Source organism: Sphaeramia orbicularis, chromosome 1 (assembly GCF_902148855.1).
Source record: "Sphaeramia orbicularis chromosome 1, fSphaOr1.1, whole genome shotgun sequence".
NCBI lineage: Eukaryota > Metazoa > Chordata > Actinopteri > Kurtiformes > Apogonidae > Sphaeramia > Sphaeramia orbicularis.
The window spans coordinates 11,248,430-11,266,842 of record NC_043957.1 but is presented as its reverse complement, the minus strand read 5'-3'; the positions used below and the strand labels follow the sequence as shown (position 1 = coordinate 11,266,842).

General features: G+C 38.2%; 1 protein-coding gene across 1 annotated transcript in view; it reads right to left on the bottom strand.

Annotated features, from left to right (window-relative positions):
* Positions 1–17,960, bottom strand: part of cabp2a (calcium binding protein 2a) — a 36,870-nt gene extending 18,910 nt beyond the window's left edge. The window contains exons 1-2 of the mRNA XM_030136090.1: positions 17,809–17,960; positions 17,215–17,397 (exon numbers count right to left, since the gene is read on the bottom strand). Coding sequence (XP_029991950.1) covers positions 17,215–17,397; positions 17,809–17,868 — 243 coding nt within the window. The 5' untranslated portion in view covers positions 17,869–17,960. The remainder of the gene's footprint in view (positions 1–17,214; positions 17,398–17,808) is intronic.
* Between the last annotated feature and the right edge of the window lie 453 nt (positions 17,961–18,413).

Genomic DNA, 18,413 nt, shown 5'->3' with positions numbered 1-18,413 from the left:
TATATATACATATATATATATATATATGTATATACACACACACACACAGCTGTGGAAAAATTTTAGAGACCACTGCAATTTCCTGTGAAATCAGCATGTCTGCATGTATGACGGCCATTCTATTCCTGTGTCTGTTGATAAACACCTGATCCATGTCTTATTTAAGAAGGAAAAGTATAGACACCACTACTGTGGCCATCATTATCTTGTTACAAGAGGACTAGCTGGGTGGCAAAAACAGTGCTATTAGTACCGCAAAAGTAATTGGAATCAAAAAATAACTAGAAGCACTCGGAGAGCGCAGACCTCTGCCAAGGCTGATCAGTGGCCCCCCCTGTGGGCCCCCCCCACGCCAAGGAGGTTATGTTTTTGCCAGGGTTTGTTTGTTTGTTTGTTTGTCTGTCTGTCTGTTAGTGTGCAACATAACTCAAAAAGTTATGGACAGATTTTGATGAAATTTTCAGGGTTTGTTGGAAATGGCCCCCCCCGTGGGCCCCCCCACCCCCGATCACCACCAAAATTTAATCATTTCTTCCTTATCCCATTTCCAACAAACCCTGAAAATTTCATCAAAATCTGTCCATAACTTTTTGAGTTATGTTGCACACTAACGGACAGACAAACAGACAAACAAACAAACAAACTAGAAGCACTCGGAGAGCGCAGACCTCCGCCAAGGCTGATCAGTGGCCCCCCCCGTGGGCCCCCCGTGGGCCCCCCCTACGCCAAGTTATGTTGAGTTATGTTGCACACTAACGGACAGACAAACAGACAGACAGACAAACAAACAAACAAACAAACCCTGGCAAAAACATAACCTCCTTGGCGGAGATAACAAACCCTGGCGAAAACATAACCTCCTTGGCGAAGGTAACTATTGAAAAGTACTGGAGTTCTGCTCTGACAATGTTTCCAAACTCTGAGGACTACTTTATCTATCAGCTCAATGGTCCTTGTCTCAGCTAGGTCAATAAAGGTGTGGATAATGGACCACCAGATGAAGACCCTGTCATGGCCAGCCCAATCTGCAGACCTGAACCAACTTTGAAAATTTCTGGAATATAATCACGTGGATGATGGATGGTCACAAGCCATTGAACATTGCTGAGCTTCTTGAATTTCTATGCCAGGAGCGGCATAAAGTCATCCAACAGCAGTGGTGGAGAGCCAAGACATGTGAACGCTGTCATTGAAAATCAGGGTTATTCCACCAAATATTAATGCCTGAACTTTTCCCAAGTTACAACATTAGTATTGTGTTGTTTAGAAATGATTATGAACTTGGTTTTTTTGGGTTTTTTTTGTTTTTTGCATTATTCGAGGTCTGAAAACACTGCATATTTTTGTCATTTTGACCGTGTGTCGTGTTCTGCAAATACATGCTCTGAATAGTATTTTTATTTGGAATTTTGGAAAAAAAAAACAAACAAAAATGTTCATTTTATCCAAACACATAACTATAAATGGTAAAATCAGAGAAAGTGATAATTTTGCAGCGGTCTCTTATTTTTTTCCAGAGCTGTATGTATGTATGTGTATATATATATGTACATATATATATACACATATATACACACACATACACACACACACATACATATATATATATATATATATATATATATATATGTATATATATATATATATATATGCTAGCAAATTCCCTTTTTACTATCCCTGAGGAGATGTAAAACCCCGAGATACCTTCTGTGCTTTTGTTTTTCATGCAGACCCAAATGCTGGTTGTATAGACAGTTGTCTCTTTATGACTTTAGTCTGGTTCAGATTTAACTCACTTTACTATATTATTGCTAGTTATAAATACACAGCAGACCCCCCCTCCCCTCCTTCAATAGAAGAGATAGGAGAGCCTAGGTGTGCAAAAATTTGTGCACAAGCACCACCCACAGGAGTAAACGTTACATCCTGAAAAGAATGAAGACAAGCAGGTAGCACATAGGTCAACTCAGCACAACAGGTGTATAATTCACTAGGTAATGCATGGATGCAGAGGACTGGGGTTCATATCCAGCTGTAGTAAGAGGTTTTTCTGCACATTTACAGATGGGGGGGGTGATCTGCCATTGATCATGTATGTTTTTTTTGTGCCTGAAACCACCACTGTTCTTGCATTGTTTTGTGGGATCAGCAAAAGCAACAATGTGTCACTGGAAATAAATATAAATGTACTGAAAGAATATCTTTCTATTGTGCTTCTAACATTTTATCCTCTAAAAGTAGGCTATCAGATGTGTTCACTTTGTGCTCTGAAGTTGGAGTTGCTAAAAGTTACCTGTTGAGAAATTTTATGTCAATCATTATGTAATTGCCATTTTTTATTAAGACATAAACTTTTAATTGTGCAAACTGAATGTATTTTCTGATGCTTGATATGATCCAACAATTTATTTGTGTGTGTGTGTGTGTGTGTGTGTGTGTGTGTCTGTGTGGTTATTTGCAGCATGTATTTGAGGAAATCATTACATTTGATGGTAATTTGGGTTGTGCTAAGAGTTTAGGTTGGCTATGGTTGATGTCGGAGCAGGTCCAGTCCAGGAAAACTGTAAAATTACCAGTACTAAAACAAAAATTTTGAAAAAGGTGACGAGAGTTGAGTCACCATGAATCCCCTAATGTCCCCGAAACACATGAACAGACAGGCAGACAGTGCATGTCTGTTTAGCTGTTGCTGTTGTTGCTGTTTGTGTTTCATGTACTATGTCATGTGGTGCTGAAAGTGTGCCACAGATTTGCTCAGTATATGGAAAACCACCAGAGAGCCTTCAGCTCTAATCTCTTTAGATCAGCTCTGCATTTGATCCATCCCAGCTCACTAGGAGCAGTGGGCTGCAACTGAAGATACCAACTCCAGTCCTGAAATAGTTCCTTGATCTAGGACATTGACAGGAGATGTAACCAAGCATACAAGCTTCTGATGGCAGGAGACAGAGAAGTACCCAGAGAAAACCTATGCAACAGACAAGCAGCTACATTTTTCTCTCCTCACATTATACTATATAGATTTTTAAAATCTATTTAAAGATCAGTGTGTGAAATTCTGCTCTGATCATAAAATAATCTCTTCTGGATTTAAATACACAGAAAAGCAAGATACAAAGAAGCTAAACACTCAAATGAATGGATATTTGAGGTGATAGTGATAGCTGTTGTTCACTTCACACTGACAACATATCACCAGTAGATGGCAGCAAAGCCGTAAACATGAACTTGTTGAGCAGTAATACTTATGCACCACAGCTAGATGTCAGTGCAATGCTTTGCTACTGCTATGGGCTACATTGATGCAAGTCATACAATTTTAAGGCATATTGAAAAACAAGCATGTTTTTACACAGATATTGGAGGGAAAAAACTAAAGTAATACAGAATGGTGGACAACTCAGGAATAAGATGCGGAATGGGAGGCAAACCTACAAAAAGTAAACTCTTCCACTCTCTTGAGACAATGATTCTGTGACTGACCTGCACTCTGACCCTTCTCCAGACTTATGGACTAAAAAAAGAACTACCAATATATTAAGCAAGCAGATCAGGGATGACAAGATAACTTGCAACCAAGGATTGAATCCACAATGTCTCAGTTACATAATAGTATGTGCCTTAGCCCACTGATCCAGCTGGACACACACCAGATTAGCAAATGGAAGCCTCTGTCCTGTAATGGGCTTTTTTTTTTCCTCCTGCATCACAATAAACCTCACAAACATCATGCATATAATGCTTCAGTGTGGGCAGAACTGTGCTGAATAAGGAGGTAAAAGGGGACATGTCTTGCACAGGTGCAGGTAAATAAGCTAGAGAACAAAACTTGCAGAGACACATGGATGCACTCAGAGAAATCAAGAAGGTTTCTGTATTCTCAGTAGAAAAAAGGGAACAGAAGCAGCAACTCCCCATTTCAACAGAATCATATCCCCATCTGGAATGTTAGTTCATCTTGTCTCCTGGGTGTTTAGGTAGATGAATCACTAACCTGGAAACCTCACCTTATTTTCATAAGTACAAAAATTGCCAAAGCTCTGACTATATTGGGGAAAATCCCGGCATCTGATTAATACAAATGTGGCAATTATGTTGTATTATGCAATGATATATCCTTATATTAATTACTCTGATATTGCTTGGGCCACCACCCATAAAACTAAACTTGAGCCTAAATTCATCTTCAAAAGCGCACTTTGAGAATAATATTCTGTGTAGATCCTAGACACCCCTCTCAGCCCCTGTTTGCTAAAGCGGATGTGCTGAGTGTTTACCAAGTTAATCATTTCCAAATTGGGCAATTTGTTTATGGCTCTGTTGAAAAGCTACTTGCCTCAATATTTCAATAATATTTTTTCTTTTAACACTGAAATCCACAAGTATTCAACTCATAGTAGCCGTCTTATTAGAGCACCCTTTGGTCGTACCAGTCAGACTCAGTTCAGTGTTCTGTACAGAGGACCCAAAATATGAAATCATCTGTCAACTCTTCTTATAGAGCTTCCCCAAATTCAGTTTGAAAAAGCTGTGAAAACTCTGCTCCTGAGTGATTATAATTTTCCACATGGGATACATTTCTAAGCTTGGTATATCATGGAATTTTATTGGTTGAAAATGTACTTTTGTGCAGCTTGCAAATATTTTTCTATATTTTGAAATTATCTTTGAAACTTGGAGGTTGCCACTTGGTAAGCCCCTTGAGGGTTTTTGGTAACCATCCATCACAATTTTTAACCAACATGTATTTATGTGTATGTTTTTTACTATGTGAAAATTAAATAAATAAAAATAAATAAAACACCACCGGCCCACTGTGAGCACAATGCAGCTCAGCAATAAAACCCAAAACAGAGCAGTTGGGCGAGAATTCATGCTTTATCCCTCAACAACAGAAAGCACAACAGATGACAGAAAGACAAGGACAGAAGATAGGCCACCAGAAAATCTAGTACTGAGGCAGTAAACAACAAGATGGACACATACCAACAATGAGGATTTTTACATGCAATGCTATTCTGACAGTTTTGCTTTAGGTCAGGTCAAACATGTTGGCTGAGATGGCTTACATCCATGTGTGTTGGCGTGCTAACTCATGCAAGTTGAATACTATGTTTTGCACAAACTGTAAGTCAGTTAATATCACATCAGATGCACTTTTTTACAATGAGGTTGTGTAGATAATCATCTCAACCAAGATGTTAGAAAATGTCATGGTTGTATATCATAATCAGCCTTTGCACTAATATACAGCCTGCACAGTGTGACTGAAATCAGACTGCATTTCCCAAGTGGTTGGGATCATAATCTGAACACATTACAGACGGTTTATAATAGAGATGCACAGACATACTGGTCAAACATTGGGTTCAGCCAGTATCAGCCTGAATGACTGACTATCAGAAAATATTATATTTCAGTGTTCATCTGTTGTGTTATATTACAGTTAGTTTGATAAATTTGTATGTTTTGTGCTAAGTCACTGATAATGAAATGGTGACTGTAAAAGCTTAAAACAGTCTACTTATCAGACAAAATTAAGATGTCTTTCTGCTCTTGGCACAAAATGGCGGAATAGCAAACATATTTGACAAATTCAAATGTGTTAATTTAAACATTGGTATCAGCTAAGAATTTTCCAAACAAATCCCTTGTCAGTGACAATATAATGTGTAGGCCTTTTTGCACATGTATTCATAAAAAATAAAGGCTACAGAAGTCACTCCTTTCATTCACTCAGTATTCTCTGAACTAAATAGAACTTCAAAGCTATTGTCTTTGACCCTCGGTGTTAACTGAGCTTTACAAAGACATTTAAGTGGAAGACCACTGAAAATTAAGTTCAGATGCAATGGGCTGAATAATGTTGAGGACAGATAATCTATCTCTATCGTTCTCTCTTTTTCTCCTCTTTTACTCTCTCTCTTTAACCCAACTGGTCAAGGCAGACGGCCATCCTCCAGCATTCTGGGTCTGCTCGAGGTTTCTGCCTGTTAAAGGGAAGTTTTTCCTCACCACTGTCACCAGTCTCAAGTGTTCGCTCCTGGAGGATTCTGTTGGGTTTCTGTAAATTGGCTTAGATTCTGGTTTCGACCAACTCGATATGTAAAGCGTCATGAGATCATCTTTGTTATGATTTGGCGCTATATAAATAAAATTTGATTGATTGATTGATTGATTGATTGATTGATTGAAGATAATATTTTAAAAGCTGTGTACTAACCTGTCTGTAACACCCTCAAAACTATCACAGTCACAAACACAACTTTGCTTTAAGCTGCACAAATCATGGTAATAGCTGAGAGCAACAGAGCTCCAACTTTGCAGTTGTTAGTGATTCTAAGGAGATTTTAGGCTTTTTGTGCATGCACTGGCACAGATCACCAACACTGTTTCAAGCTGCAGCAAAGAAGCTAATAAACTGATTGCATTAACAGTCCTGCAGCAGCTAACATGAGTAGCTCACTCACAAACTAGTTGAAAAGCTAGTTAATTTTTTCCTCTCTTATTCTGCCTTTGAAGGAACTGTGCAAAGTATCATAGTTCACTACATAGCTGCTGAAACTGTCAACTGATTGTGACTTATTAGCACATTTAGTCGCTAATACTATAGTGGTGAGTGAACTAATAAAAACTAATAAAAGGTCAGATGTGCTAACCATTTGCTAACACCATGTTTAAGAGGTGGTACAAGCCTGCAAAAAACTTGTTCTACCGCCTAAAAAGAACAAAATGAAAAGTACCTCATCTATGCACTACCTAGAAGCAAATATTGATTCCATTTCACTTCAGTTAGCACGTGTTGGATTTCAGGTGGCTATGCCCATGCTTGTTAACACTATCTCAATTTGTGCATGTGCATGACTCTCAGAACATTTGGGGGGTAAAGGAAATTGAAGATGAGGAGCAGTATGAAACACAAAAAACTGAAATTACACAGTTATGAAATCATACCCTGATATGACCTTATATCAAAATCCAAAAGTGTTGACAGCAGTCGCTTAAATTAGAAAAGCATGCTGGTACAGTCCATGGAGGATTTCACTTTAACCTGACATCATTTTACAGACTGCAGTCACATATGGCTGTCTGGACTGTCCCATATTTTCTGCTCTCATTCTCACCCACTTACCCATTCGTAAAAGGAGGATAATGCCTTTTGCACCTGTCCAGATTTGGTTTATGTATTTTCATGTGACGTAAAAGTTAGTCGAGTTTTCTCTGAGGTCCTGGAGGTCTTGGATTAGAGATTCTCTGCGAAAGATAGGATGAGGGATATAAATTTGCATCAGGGTTTGAACTGTGTGTTCTTTCTATCTATCTGTGAGTGTAGAGCACAGCTCTGCTGCTCAGTGGGCTTCAGTGGTAATGGTCCATCAGCTCGCTTCTAATCTGTCAACTAAATCTGCGCTTTGCCTGTATAATTCCTTTCTTATCGCTTTCATTTGCATTTTTGACAGAAATTTGTAATGGCAAACATTTCAAGTATCTTGCCTATAATCTTTTTTCAGTATATCATTGCAATAATAGATACCCTGTATCATTTATTTTAATCTATTTTACTGAAAGAACCTACTTGTTGCTTATGTTGGTTTTTCAGTTTGCCATTGTGAATAAAACAATCGAGACACAGGAATAGCTATTTAAACAAATCCATAAAAAAACTGAGTAAATACCTGAATTTAGCTGTAAATGCAGTTATTGGTGGGTTTGTCTAACACATTACACTTAATGGTTCAGCGTATAATATTTAGTTGCAGGTTGTGACCAACTGAATACCTGCCTATAATCCATTATAGTAGCTGCAAAAAAAAAAAAACTTTTTGCATCAAGTGTTTGATTTGTCTGGTCTTTTTAGTTGCAGTGATAACATCTCCAATAGTAAGTGGTGGTAATGCACCTTAAGGCTAAATGCCAAATGGAACAAATTAACCATAGGTGGACAATATCTTGAGAACAAATGTGGCACAACTGGGCTAAACATTAAAACCAATACTAACACTGCAAATACAAATTCATGTTCAGGTACCGATGTAGCAGCATGACCTTACATCAGCCTTAATGTAACCACATAAAGCCTACAAATGATAGTGAATGCTGATTTACTCTACCAAGTTCAATTGAAAACACTCAGCAAGGGAAAAAAAGGAACAAAAGACACTTGTTTTGTCCTGAAAGCTGATCTAGAAGCTGTTGTTCTGCATCTGACAGAAAAACAGATATTAAGTAGAGCAGTTACAATTTGTTTGGGTGTGGATTATCATGCGGGTTAGTGTCGGGTGTTAATAATACCTTCTCCACCTGTCCAGATTTGGTTTATGCATTTTCACATGATGTAAAATGTAGATTTGAGTTTTCTCTGAGGTCCTGGAGGTCTTGGATTAGAGAGTCTATGTGAAAAATAGACTGAGGGATATAAATTTGCATCAGGGCTGGGAGGGTGGGGGGGTGTTCATCTCCGTCTATGACTTTTGGACATACAACTGTTGGGACTCAGTGTGCTTTTAATCTGTCTGTTGAAGCTGCACTAGTTTTTCCTGTCTCATTACTTCTATATGATTTTTTTTTCAACAAAAAAAAAAAAAGACATTTAATGTATAGCATATAATGAAAATTAACTATTATAAATTCCTCAAAAATCCTTAAAGATTCCCAGTATTGTATATAAAATGTTTTAGTATTGTTCCACAATACAATTGTATATTTGTCAAATGCAATAATTCCCATCCATATTAAATATTTTATGTATAATAAAAGTGAAGTCACAAAAAGCTAAAAGGGAGTAAGGTTTGATAATGCAATAACAGGAAGTTGCAAATTTCTATGTCTATCTTATACCAAAATAACCCTCATTCAGAGGTTGCAATGATACATAATGAGTACATCCACACAAATACACTTTCATTTAAAAACATCCAAGTTTGAGAAATGATAAGCATTGAAACATGTCTGAGACAAATGAATTGACAAGTGGAGTTGGTAACAAAGGACCCAGGAATGCTGCTGTGAATGTGGTTATTAGTATCATGATCAACAGCTGCTAACACAGACACCGACAATAGACTTGCCTTTAATCCAGTATTTAAGTTGAATCAACAGCTGGTAGATAGGACTGACATATTATTTTCATGCCAAAGGGACCCAGTGAAGAGGAGAAAGACTGCTAAGACCCAATCAGGCAGCAAATGCAGACATTATTGTTTCCAAATGTCATCATTTCAACATACCTCCAACACTTCTAAAATAAAAGATTATTTCACAGGCTCTATCTCACCCTAAACTTAGTCTACCTCTCGCTTCAGCTTTTTCAATCTTTCCATTATGTTACAGCATGAACCACCAGGTGACAGACATTATTTCTGGTATCACCTTCACCTAGGGTCTAAAAAATGTGGGAAGAAACCTTACTAAACATGTTTTAAAACCATGCAGACCACAGATTGGTCAATCCAGACTCATGCGTGTCATAATGTCTCACTGTGGGACACTTACGATAAGATAATTAGAAATACCTGAAATTTTAGAGAACATGCAGACAGACAGATGGAGGATTTCATGTGTGAGAACACCACAGGTATTAGCATAAATGACTCAAGCTGTTGCTCAATATCAAGAATGCAGTCAGCGGGAGTCAACAGAACTCGGCGAGCACGGTCTTGGTAAGAACGGACTTCCAAAGAACGCAAGTCTCTCTGTAATCGGAACGGCTGTGTACTTGTGAACTTTCCTCCCTGTCTCTGATGTATTTCTGCCATCGGCTTCCTAACGTAATTCCCTCAAATCACCACAATGTCACTCGATTTGATTTCAATACATTTGTACTACTATTTACATGTCATTTATACATTTTGTATATTTTTCAAAACTGTAATACATTTCACTGAATCCCATGTTATGATAATAAAAATGTATTTCTCTCTTTTCTGTCTCCGGCACATGTTCCAACATTGTATCATATCATCTCATTACAGTCATCTGGTCAATTAAACATTTCTGAATTAAGTTTTCACAGGAACTGCCGTACAATTTGAGAATAGCATGAGGTGCATCTTGGGATAATTGCCAGCCAAGTCTACACGAGTCACTAAACAGTGCATCCTTGGTTTAAGTTAGCAGACAAGAACAACATCCATATATTCCATGTGTTCTTGGTGTATGCGAACTTTGAAATTGAACGGTGCTTGGGCCGCAACTGATTACGTTTCACAAGAACATGAGAATGGAAGTACAGACAGAAACGCATATTGAGAAACGGCTTAGTCTAAATAAACCCATGGCTGCAGCTACATTGAAAATTTGGTTCTATATGTACTATGTAACACGTATTAGATACTTGCTAGGTAAGGATGTTAAACTTCAGAAAAAGGTATGGTGAATACTGCGCTGACTTGATAATAAAAAATAAAGTGTAAAAAGGTAGAAAAGAACTATAAAGTGCTTATCAATGAAATATTTCAGCTGCAGCAAGTTCTTAAACTGTAACTGACAGCATTAGGAATATTACACAGACAGACAGACAGACAGACAGACAGACAGACAGACAGACAGACAGACAGACAGACAGACAGATAGATAGATAGATAGATAGATAGATAGATAGATAGATAGATAGATAGAAAGATAGATCCTACATCTTGTAGAGAAAGGCTAACTCTGACATTGTTGACACCTGTTGATTTGTATTGCATTTGCATTAAAAAGTGAAAATTTGATTAATTTTCCATATGCGGATATATTGAGCATATTAGCATATCTCGTATCGCATACTTTATGAATCAGAAAATGCTTCATTCAGTAAAAAGCCTGAAGTTGGAATATAGTTTACTTGACACCTGTCAAAGTTAGAATAATCATGTAATATTAGCGCGTGCAAGTATAATCACTATGAGACGTTCATTTTTCGTCTTATTATAGAAGCATTAACTGAGCAGAATAATCCGTTTTATAGTCTGATGTGCTGCATATGGTTAAAAAATCTGAGGTTGGATTTGACTGTGCAGATTCTTTCCCTCAAACTATTTAGATTTTCAATAGAAGTAGAAAATCTCCAGCCCCTTTTACACTGCACCTCTGTTATGGGAATATTTCACTAGGGCTGTGCAATTAATCGAAATTCAATTACGATTTCGATTATTACACGCAACGATTACAAAAATTATGTAATCGAGAAAAAACGATTATTAATTTTGAGTCGTTTTAATTCACGCGCACGCAAGCTACTATGAGCTGCTCTGCCCCGCCCCCCTCTAAGCTACCGCTGCCAGCTAGCCGGCAGGTCCACCCCAAGAGGAAAGTTGTACCTAGCGGTCTGGAAAAACGGCAGGAGAATCACAGCGGAAGTGCTTGGTAAACAAAAAAGGCAAGTCAAATTCAACTGTATGGAATCACTTTGGGTTTGATGAAGAAGACGAAGAGCAAAAACACATCACGTGCAAAAAGTGTTTCGTAGTTGTGTCCGCACCCACCGCTAACACAACAAACCTTTGAACCATCTAAAGTTTAACCACCGCCACCTTTATCATAATCTTATGAAAAACTAAAACACATAAAAACAACTTTGTCCGCAATGCAGTCTTCAGTCTCCGAATCTCTTTATGCTGCAACTCCCGTATTAACCTAACCCTAACCCGTGTAACCCTAACGTACGTATTCTAGATGGCTGATGTGTACAGAAGGCCTGAACTGAAACCTCACGGCACGCCACTGAATTTACTATGTTTCATACTACATTGAACATACTTGAATTTATAATTTGCACTTTACGTGAGTTTTTTTTTTTTTTTATTGCTACAGTTGTATGGCAAGTCTATAGCAGTTTAATTCCAGTGCACTATTTATTTACAAAAGGAAACACACTTGAATTTACAGTACACTTATTTGCATTCAAAGATTTTTTTGTTTCATACAGAAGTGAACATACTTTGTTTTAGTGGTTAAAAGCTTTATTTATGTTTAAAGAGTATATTTTACATTGTTTTGCGGGAAAAAAATAAACAACTTTAAGGTTAAAAAATAATCGTTTTTAATAATCGTGATTTCAATTATTGCTAAACTAATCGTGATTATTTTTTTTTCCTATAATCGAGCAGCCCTATATTTCACCTTTATTCCCGAACGACGTCCGTGAAAACGAAATGGTGGGATCATTTGGTCCCACCTTGATCGTGGCTCTGTAACGCCTCTAGAGGTAGTAACAGAGCAGTGATAAAGGTGGAATCATGATTCCAGAACGCTATGTAAAAGCAAACCTCTCATTCCGCAACCAAGGTGTGACATTTTGATGAGGTACTGCATGTGCTTGTGCATGTGCATGTGGGGGATTTAAAAATAAGAGTGGGCCATGTACCGGAAAGAAACATATCAATGCGATCAGAAAGACGTTGAAATGGAGAGATGCCGATATCCACAAGGCGCGGGCACCAGACTCTATCCATGCTAACATTTGTGGAATGGTGAAATACTATTATCGTTATAATTACTATAATCATTCACCACGGTTGTTATTGTTAGTACCGTTGATATTTTCTTGTGAGGGTCTACGCCACCCCCACCCCCACCCCACTCTCTCCTTCTCTCTCTCCGCTTTCTTCTCCTTCCCCCTGTTCCTTCCTGTCAGGTTCAGCATCAAAATGTGTCTCAACCAAGGTTATAATAGTTTTGGATTTTTAATTATAGTTTAGTTTTAATTAGTTTTGACTTTTTTTTTCTCTTATTCAGTTAGTTTTAATTAGTTTTTAGAGCAGGTTTGATAGTTTTTATTAGTTATCGTTTTTTTTTCTGAATGCTTAGTTTTAGTTTAGTTCAGTTTAGTTTTAGTATTAGTTTTAGTTATTTCATATATTTTATCTTCCTCATCATCCTATTCAAAGAAATTAGTGAGGCGTGGATATGGGCTACCCTGGACACTTTATTTGGGGGTCGGGTTAGGGCGGCTCATGGACTGAGCAGAGACACAATGTACCATACAATGTATAAATTCCCTATAGCAGGTTGAGGTGGGGTGCAATCCATACACAACGTCACTTACGTGAAACAATGCGAAGATGTGCAAAGCATGCGAGGAGATGCACAAAGCAGCCAGCAGTTAAAGCAGATAGAAACATATATAAACCAGCTAACCAGCAGTTAAAGCAGATAGAAACATATATAAACCAGCTAACCAGCAGTTAAAGCAGATAGAAACATATATAAACCAGCTAACCAGCAGTTAAAGCAGATAGAAACATATATAAACCAGCTAACCAGCAGTTAAAGCAGATAGAAACATATATAAACCAGCTAACCAGCAGTTAAAGCAGATAGAAACATATTATAAACCAGCTAACCAGCAGTTAAAGCAGACAGAAACATATATAACCAGTAGGGCTGCACGATTAATCGATTTTAAATCGAAATCGGATTTTTTAATTAGTACGATTTTTAAAAAAGGGAAATCGTAAAATCGATTTCATCTCTCTCGTGCCTGCGGGCCGCGCGCTTGCGGGCTCCCGTAGGCTCCTCCTCCTATCAGTGACAGCGGTCTGTCACAGAAGTCTGTGTAATGACCGGACTTTAAATGTGTTATTGAGGCCGCAGTACTTATAGCAATGTAAGCCGTGGCTTCACGCACGGATCCCGCAACTGAAATAGAACTGCATGTGGATCACTCATCTTCCGTTGTCCCGGATCCGTACCGTACTGTCTTCTTCCGAACCGGGTCCGAGTCTCGAGGTCATCAGCCTCAGCAGAGGAGCCCACACAGCCCTGTGCCCACACACATCCACCAGCTCCACAGACAGAATCCCTCCAGCGTGTCCTGGGTCGGTCTATTCCACGCACGGATCCCCCAGTTTAAATAGAACCGCATGTGGATCACTCATATTAACGTGGTCCACGCACACACGCACGCACGCACGCACGACTGATGCCTGTCACTGACTTACATTGGTATCACTTCTGTGGGCCCAGATACCCAGGAAAAAAAAAAAAAAAAAAAAAAAAAAAAAAAAAAAAAAAAAAAATATATATATATATATATATATATATATATATATTTATTTATTTATTTATAATTTAGTCCTCTTACTTGCTAAATTTTTCATTCACAAATGTAAGTTCTGTTACGCAAAACCAAATATTATTTATTTTTTGAAAGATGTTGAACTTTATTTAAAGCTGTTAGATAAATGTGGAAACAAAAAGGCTATAAAAAACATAAGTATTTGCTCTGATTTGGACATTGTATTATATAGTGTATTCCCCCTGACAAACTTCTGTTATTTTCTTGTTGTATACATTGTTTGTATACTCTACTTCATTCAATAAAGATTTAATTAAGAATAAAACTTCTGTGGGTTCATCACGTGATCCCATCACAGATTTGAGGTTAGAGCAGTGCCTTGCATTGTTGGCTGCTCACGAAAATGGCATGCTGACTTCTGTTGTCTTTTGTAGTTTTACCCAAAAATCGAAATCAAAATCGAAAATCGAGTTTTTAGAGGAAAAAATCGGGATTTTTTTTTTTTCCAAAATCGTGCAGCCCTAATAACCAGCTAACCAGCAGTTAAAGCAGATAGAAACATATATAACCAGCTAACCAGCAGTTAAAGCAGATAGAAACATATATAAACCAGCTAACCAGCAGTTAAAGCAGATAGAAACATATATAAACCAGCTAACCAGCAGTTAAAGCAGACAGAAACATATATAAACCACTTATAAACATATATAACCCAGTTCCTCATCAGTAAACCACACCTTAGCAGATATCTCATATCTTAATCATCTCCAGTTCCATTATTAGCTAACTTTGCTTCAGTTCAGTTCAGCTAGCTGTTGCTAGTAACATCAAACGTTTTTTAACATTCTAACAGGTTCCATACCTCTGTAATTGGATTAGTTTTCATCCTCCTCTTTTCTCCTCTTCTAAACTGTGCAGTTCAGGGCTTGGAAGGCCTTTTCATGGTGATAAACTCTCCAGTTTTAACCTGGATGCTAGTCCTGTTTGACTCTGTCCTTTAGCTCTGCTCTGTCTCTGTCACTCACGCGCACACACACGGTACGCCAAAAAAAAAAAAAAAAAAAAACCCGACCCATGTATCCCATGCATCACTACAGTAAACCCCAGACAGGACTGTGCTGCTTTATCCCAGCTTTAGTCTGTATGTTCCAGGTAGAGTGGGGACCAGAAGACGACTGGAAACCACCAGTGACCACACATGACAGACTGTGAAGTGTCGTATGGTGTCACCAGCTCAAACTGCTGGAGCGAAATAAATTAATTTCATATCAATCCGACATTGACAGAGACGAAAACGAAGGGAATTGTATCCATAATTTGTATACGTTTTAGTTAGTTTTGTAAGCTCACAATACAGTTTCAGTTAGTTATCGTTTTTTTCTTTTAATTAGAGTTTTTATTTATTTCAGTTAACGAAAATGTTATTTCTATTTTAGTTTTCGTCATTTCGTTCGTTTTCGTTAACGATAATAACCTTGGTTTCAAAATAATCCAAAATAAAGGCAGTGGGAGTGCGGCAGTGGCAAGGGGAGTCTCATATATTTAATGAAGTTTCCCTTGGCAAAGCAAATTTGTTCAGCACAACAAGGCAGCCAGACCACCATTCTGCTGTTATGATACTGGACAAGACAATTTAAAGCGGGAAAAAAAAAAGGAATGGTGAAAGACAGGCCGATTCTGGAGAGGTTAGCAACACAGAAGTGATATGTCACACTATACGCTGCACTGTGTCACCGCCCCTTTGACTCCGGAATGCAGGTCCGCTGTGTAGAAGTCCAGCTTGTCTCACCTCTGTTACTCCTTTGGCTTGGCTGTGGAAATCAGTCAGTGGTGGAAAAACGGTGGGATCACTATCTCGCCTTTTTCCGGGATCTCTGTGTAAAAGTGGCTTCTGTCTCACCAAGAGTCTTGTCCTTGTACTCATTTAAGCCCTAATCTCCCTTTTACATCCCAATCAAATTCTTCTCTCTTTATGACAGTAAAGCCTTCCATTACAACTCAGCCCTCATCATCGGTTAGTTTCTCATCACTCACTCCATCTGTTGTCAGGCATATAGATGACTCATGTCAACTCGACCAACTGAAGGATAGTAACACAAAAATAGTGGAAAAGACTGTTCCAGAGCCTCCTTCTTTACCTGGGCTCTTGAAAAGTGCATTAAATTTCTGCAGCCCCTGTGCCCTGAATCATTATTTTTGCCTTACTAGAGTCCAAAATGCAACCTTAGTAACATGTCATTTGCGGCATTGCAACTTGTGTTTTCCTTGTGTTTCCCTCTTGTCTTTGGCCTGTATCAGTCAAAGCCTTTGCACTACACTGTAAAACCACTGATCTGTTCAGTTGAGCCTGTGAGAAACTAATTATACAATCTATACTCACCAGACATACCCTTATCCTTAAAATGTTCTTAACTGGAAATGGAAAAATTATCCAGTCATCAACTGTTGATTGTTTTTCCCTGTCTACAAGAGCATAAGGTCACAGTTGTAATTTCCTGAGTGCTTGTGATATCTGTGATCTGCAAATACTTGCTTACTGTGGTGTTATTTGATTTATTAATGGGTCCTGTGTCTCTTTATAATAATAATAATAATAATAATAATAATAATAATAATAATAATAATAAAAGATATGTTTCAAAGTAATTAAAGAAGTATAGTTGCAGGAGATTAAATCAAGGTAAAGCAAATTAAAAACAAACAAAAAAATCTGAGTATAGAAGCCTTCCTTCTGCAGCTGTCTCTGAATCAAAAGACTTAATATAAAGACAATGATAGGATGTCATTACATCACTGTGGAAACGTGAAGCTACTTTTCACAAATTTTTGTGTTGAGCCACAGAGTATAGGAGGAGAGTCATGTCTGAGGAAATATTTACTGCCCTGCCTGTCTGAAAAGACTGATTTTAACAAGCTTAAGTCCAGAAAAAGAGCAGAATCCTTGTTTCTTCTCAGACCACTTGAATTACAATATGCTGGAAGGTAACTATGGAAATTGTGCCAAATGACGCACAACAATTAACACAATCAAAAAACAATCTGCTAAGGATCACACTGCAGAAACTAACTGTTCTCAGGAAAACATTGTTGGTTCAGTCATTTGTTGATGAACAGTTAAATGAACTGTTACAGTCAACTGAAGACAAAAAAAAAAACAAAAAAAACCCCACTACATAGGCATGATCTCTCACTATGCTCACTTCACAGCACCCTACCTGTCCAAAGACAGAGTCCACGATTGGTCGCAGTTTCCTCCCATTGGCCTCTTGCATCCAGAGGTCATCGGGGTCTCCCACTGGAGAGGACAGACTCAGGGTCTTGGCTTTGGGCTTCGGCGGCCTCTTCATACTTGCTGAACTCCATCGCCTAAACGAGTCTATTTTCTTCTTGATGGAACCCTGTAAGAACACAAAAGTTAAACAGTAAGTTAGGGAGAGGGACACTTATATGAGAGATGATTTTCATGGAGCAGAGATTACTAAACAACAGCCAATCGTGAAGTATTTGAGAATTTAGACATGACAAGATCAATCTCACAAACTGTGAGAAAGAAAACTAATGAAAAGAGGAGCCATGAGAAACACACACCTGTATACCAGCTCATAACATGTCTTATACTGCTATAATACACATTCTATATTAATATTACATTAAGATGTAAAAAAGGCTAAACTCATTTTCAAAGTTGTAAAACAAATAACTTAACTGAGCCAGGCCTAACGAGCATGTGTTACCACAGTGTACTCAGTGTTTTCAGGTCAAACTGCGGTAGGACAGTCAGTCATATTTCCATCCAAGCATCAACTGACCTTCTTCAGTAACTTGCCCTCTTGCACCTCCATGGACGGTATGCTTTTTTCTTCAGTCATCTTTGTAGCCCAAATTGCATTCACCCAAATGTCCTCTTTTTCTGCTACGCTCTTGTCCACTCCTCCTCTTTATCTGTCTCTGGAGCATCTGACACTGGTTGTTGCTCCTCCTTCTCTCATCCCTCGCTCGCCGTCTCTTTGATCCCTCCTCCTGTGTTTACATCCATCACTCATGTTTCATCTGCCAGCTTTACACCCACCTCTCTATTTGGTTACTCCCTGTAAATATTGCAATTACACATATTAATTCTTCAAGGTGCACACAGGTGTAGGTGGTCGGATCCAGTTTTTACTTTTTAACACTAAATGTTTATGAATATGATTTATTCCCACTATCACTATGTTTTATCCCCATTGTGCAACCTGGCTTTTGTCAGCAGATAAACAGAGAAATCAAATCAACAACTGAACCGTATCAACCTGTTGTAGAAGTGTGTCAGTGACAGTGATGTTCAAATCTTGTCTTTTTCGAGCTTGACACAGCTTTCTGTCCATGTATGTGACATCTCCAATAATCCCGCATTTATTTCCCCTCTCTCTCCCTC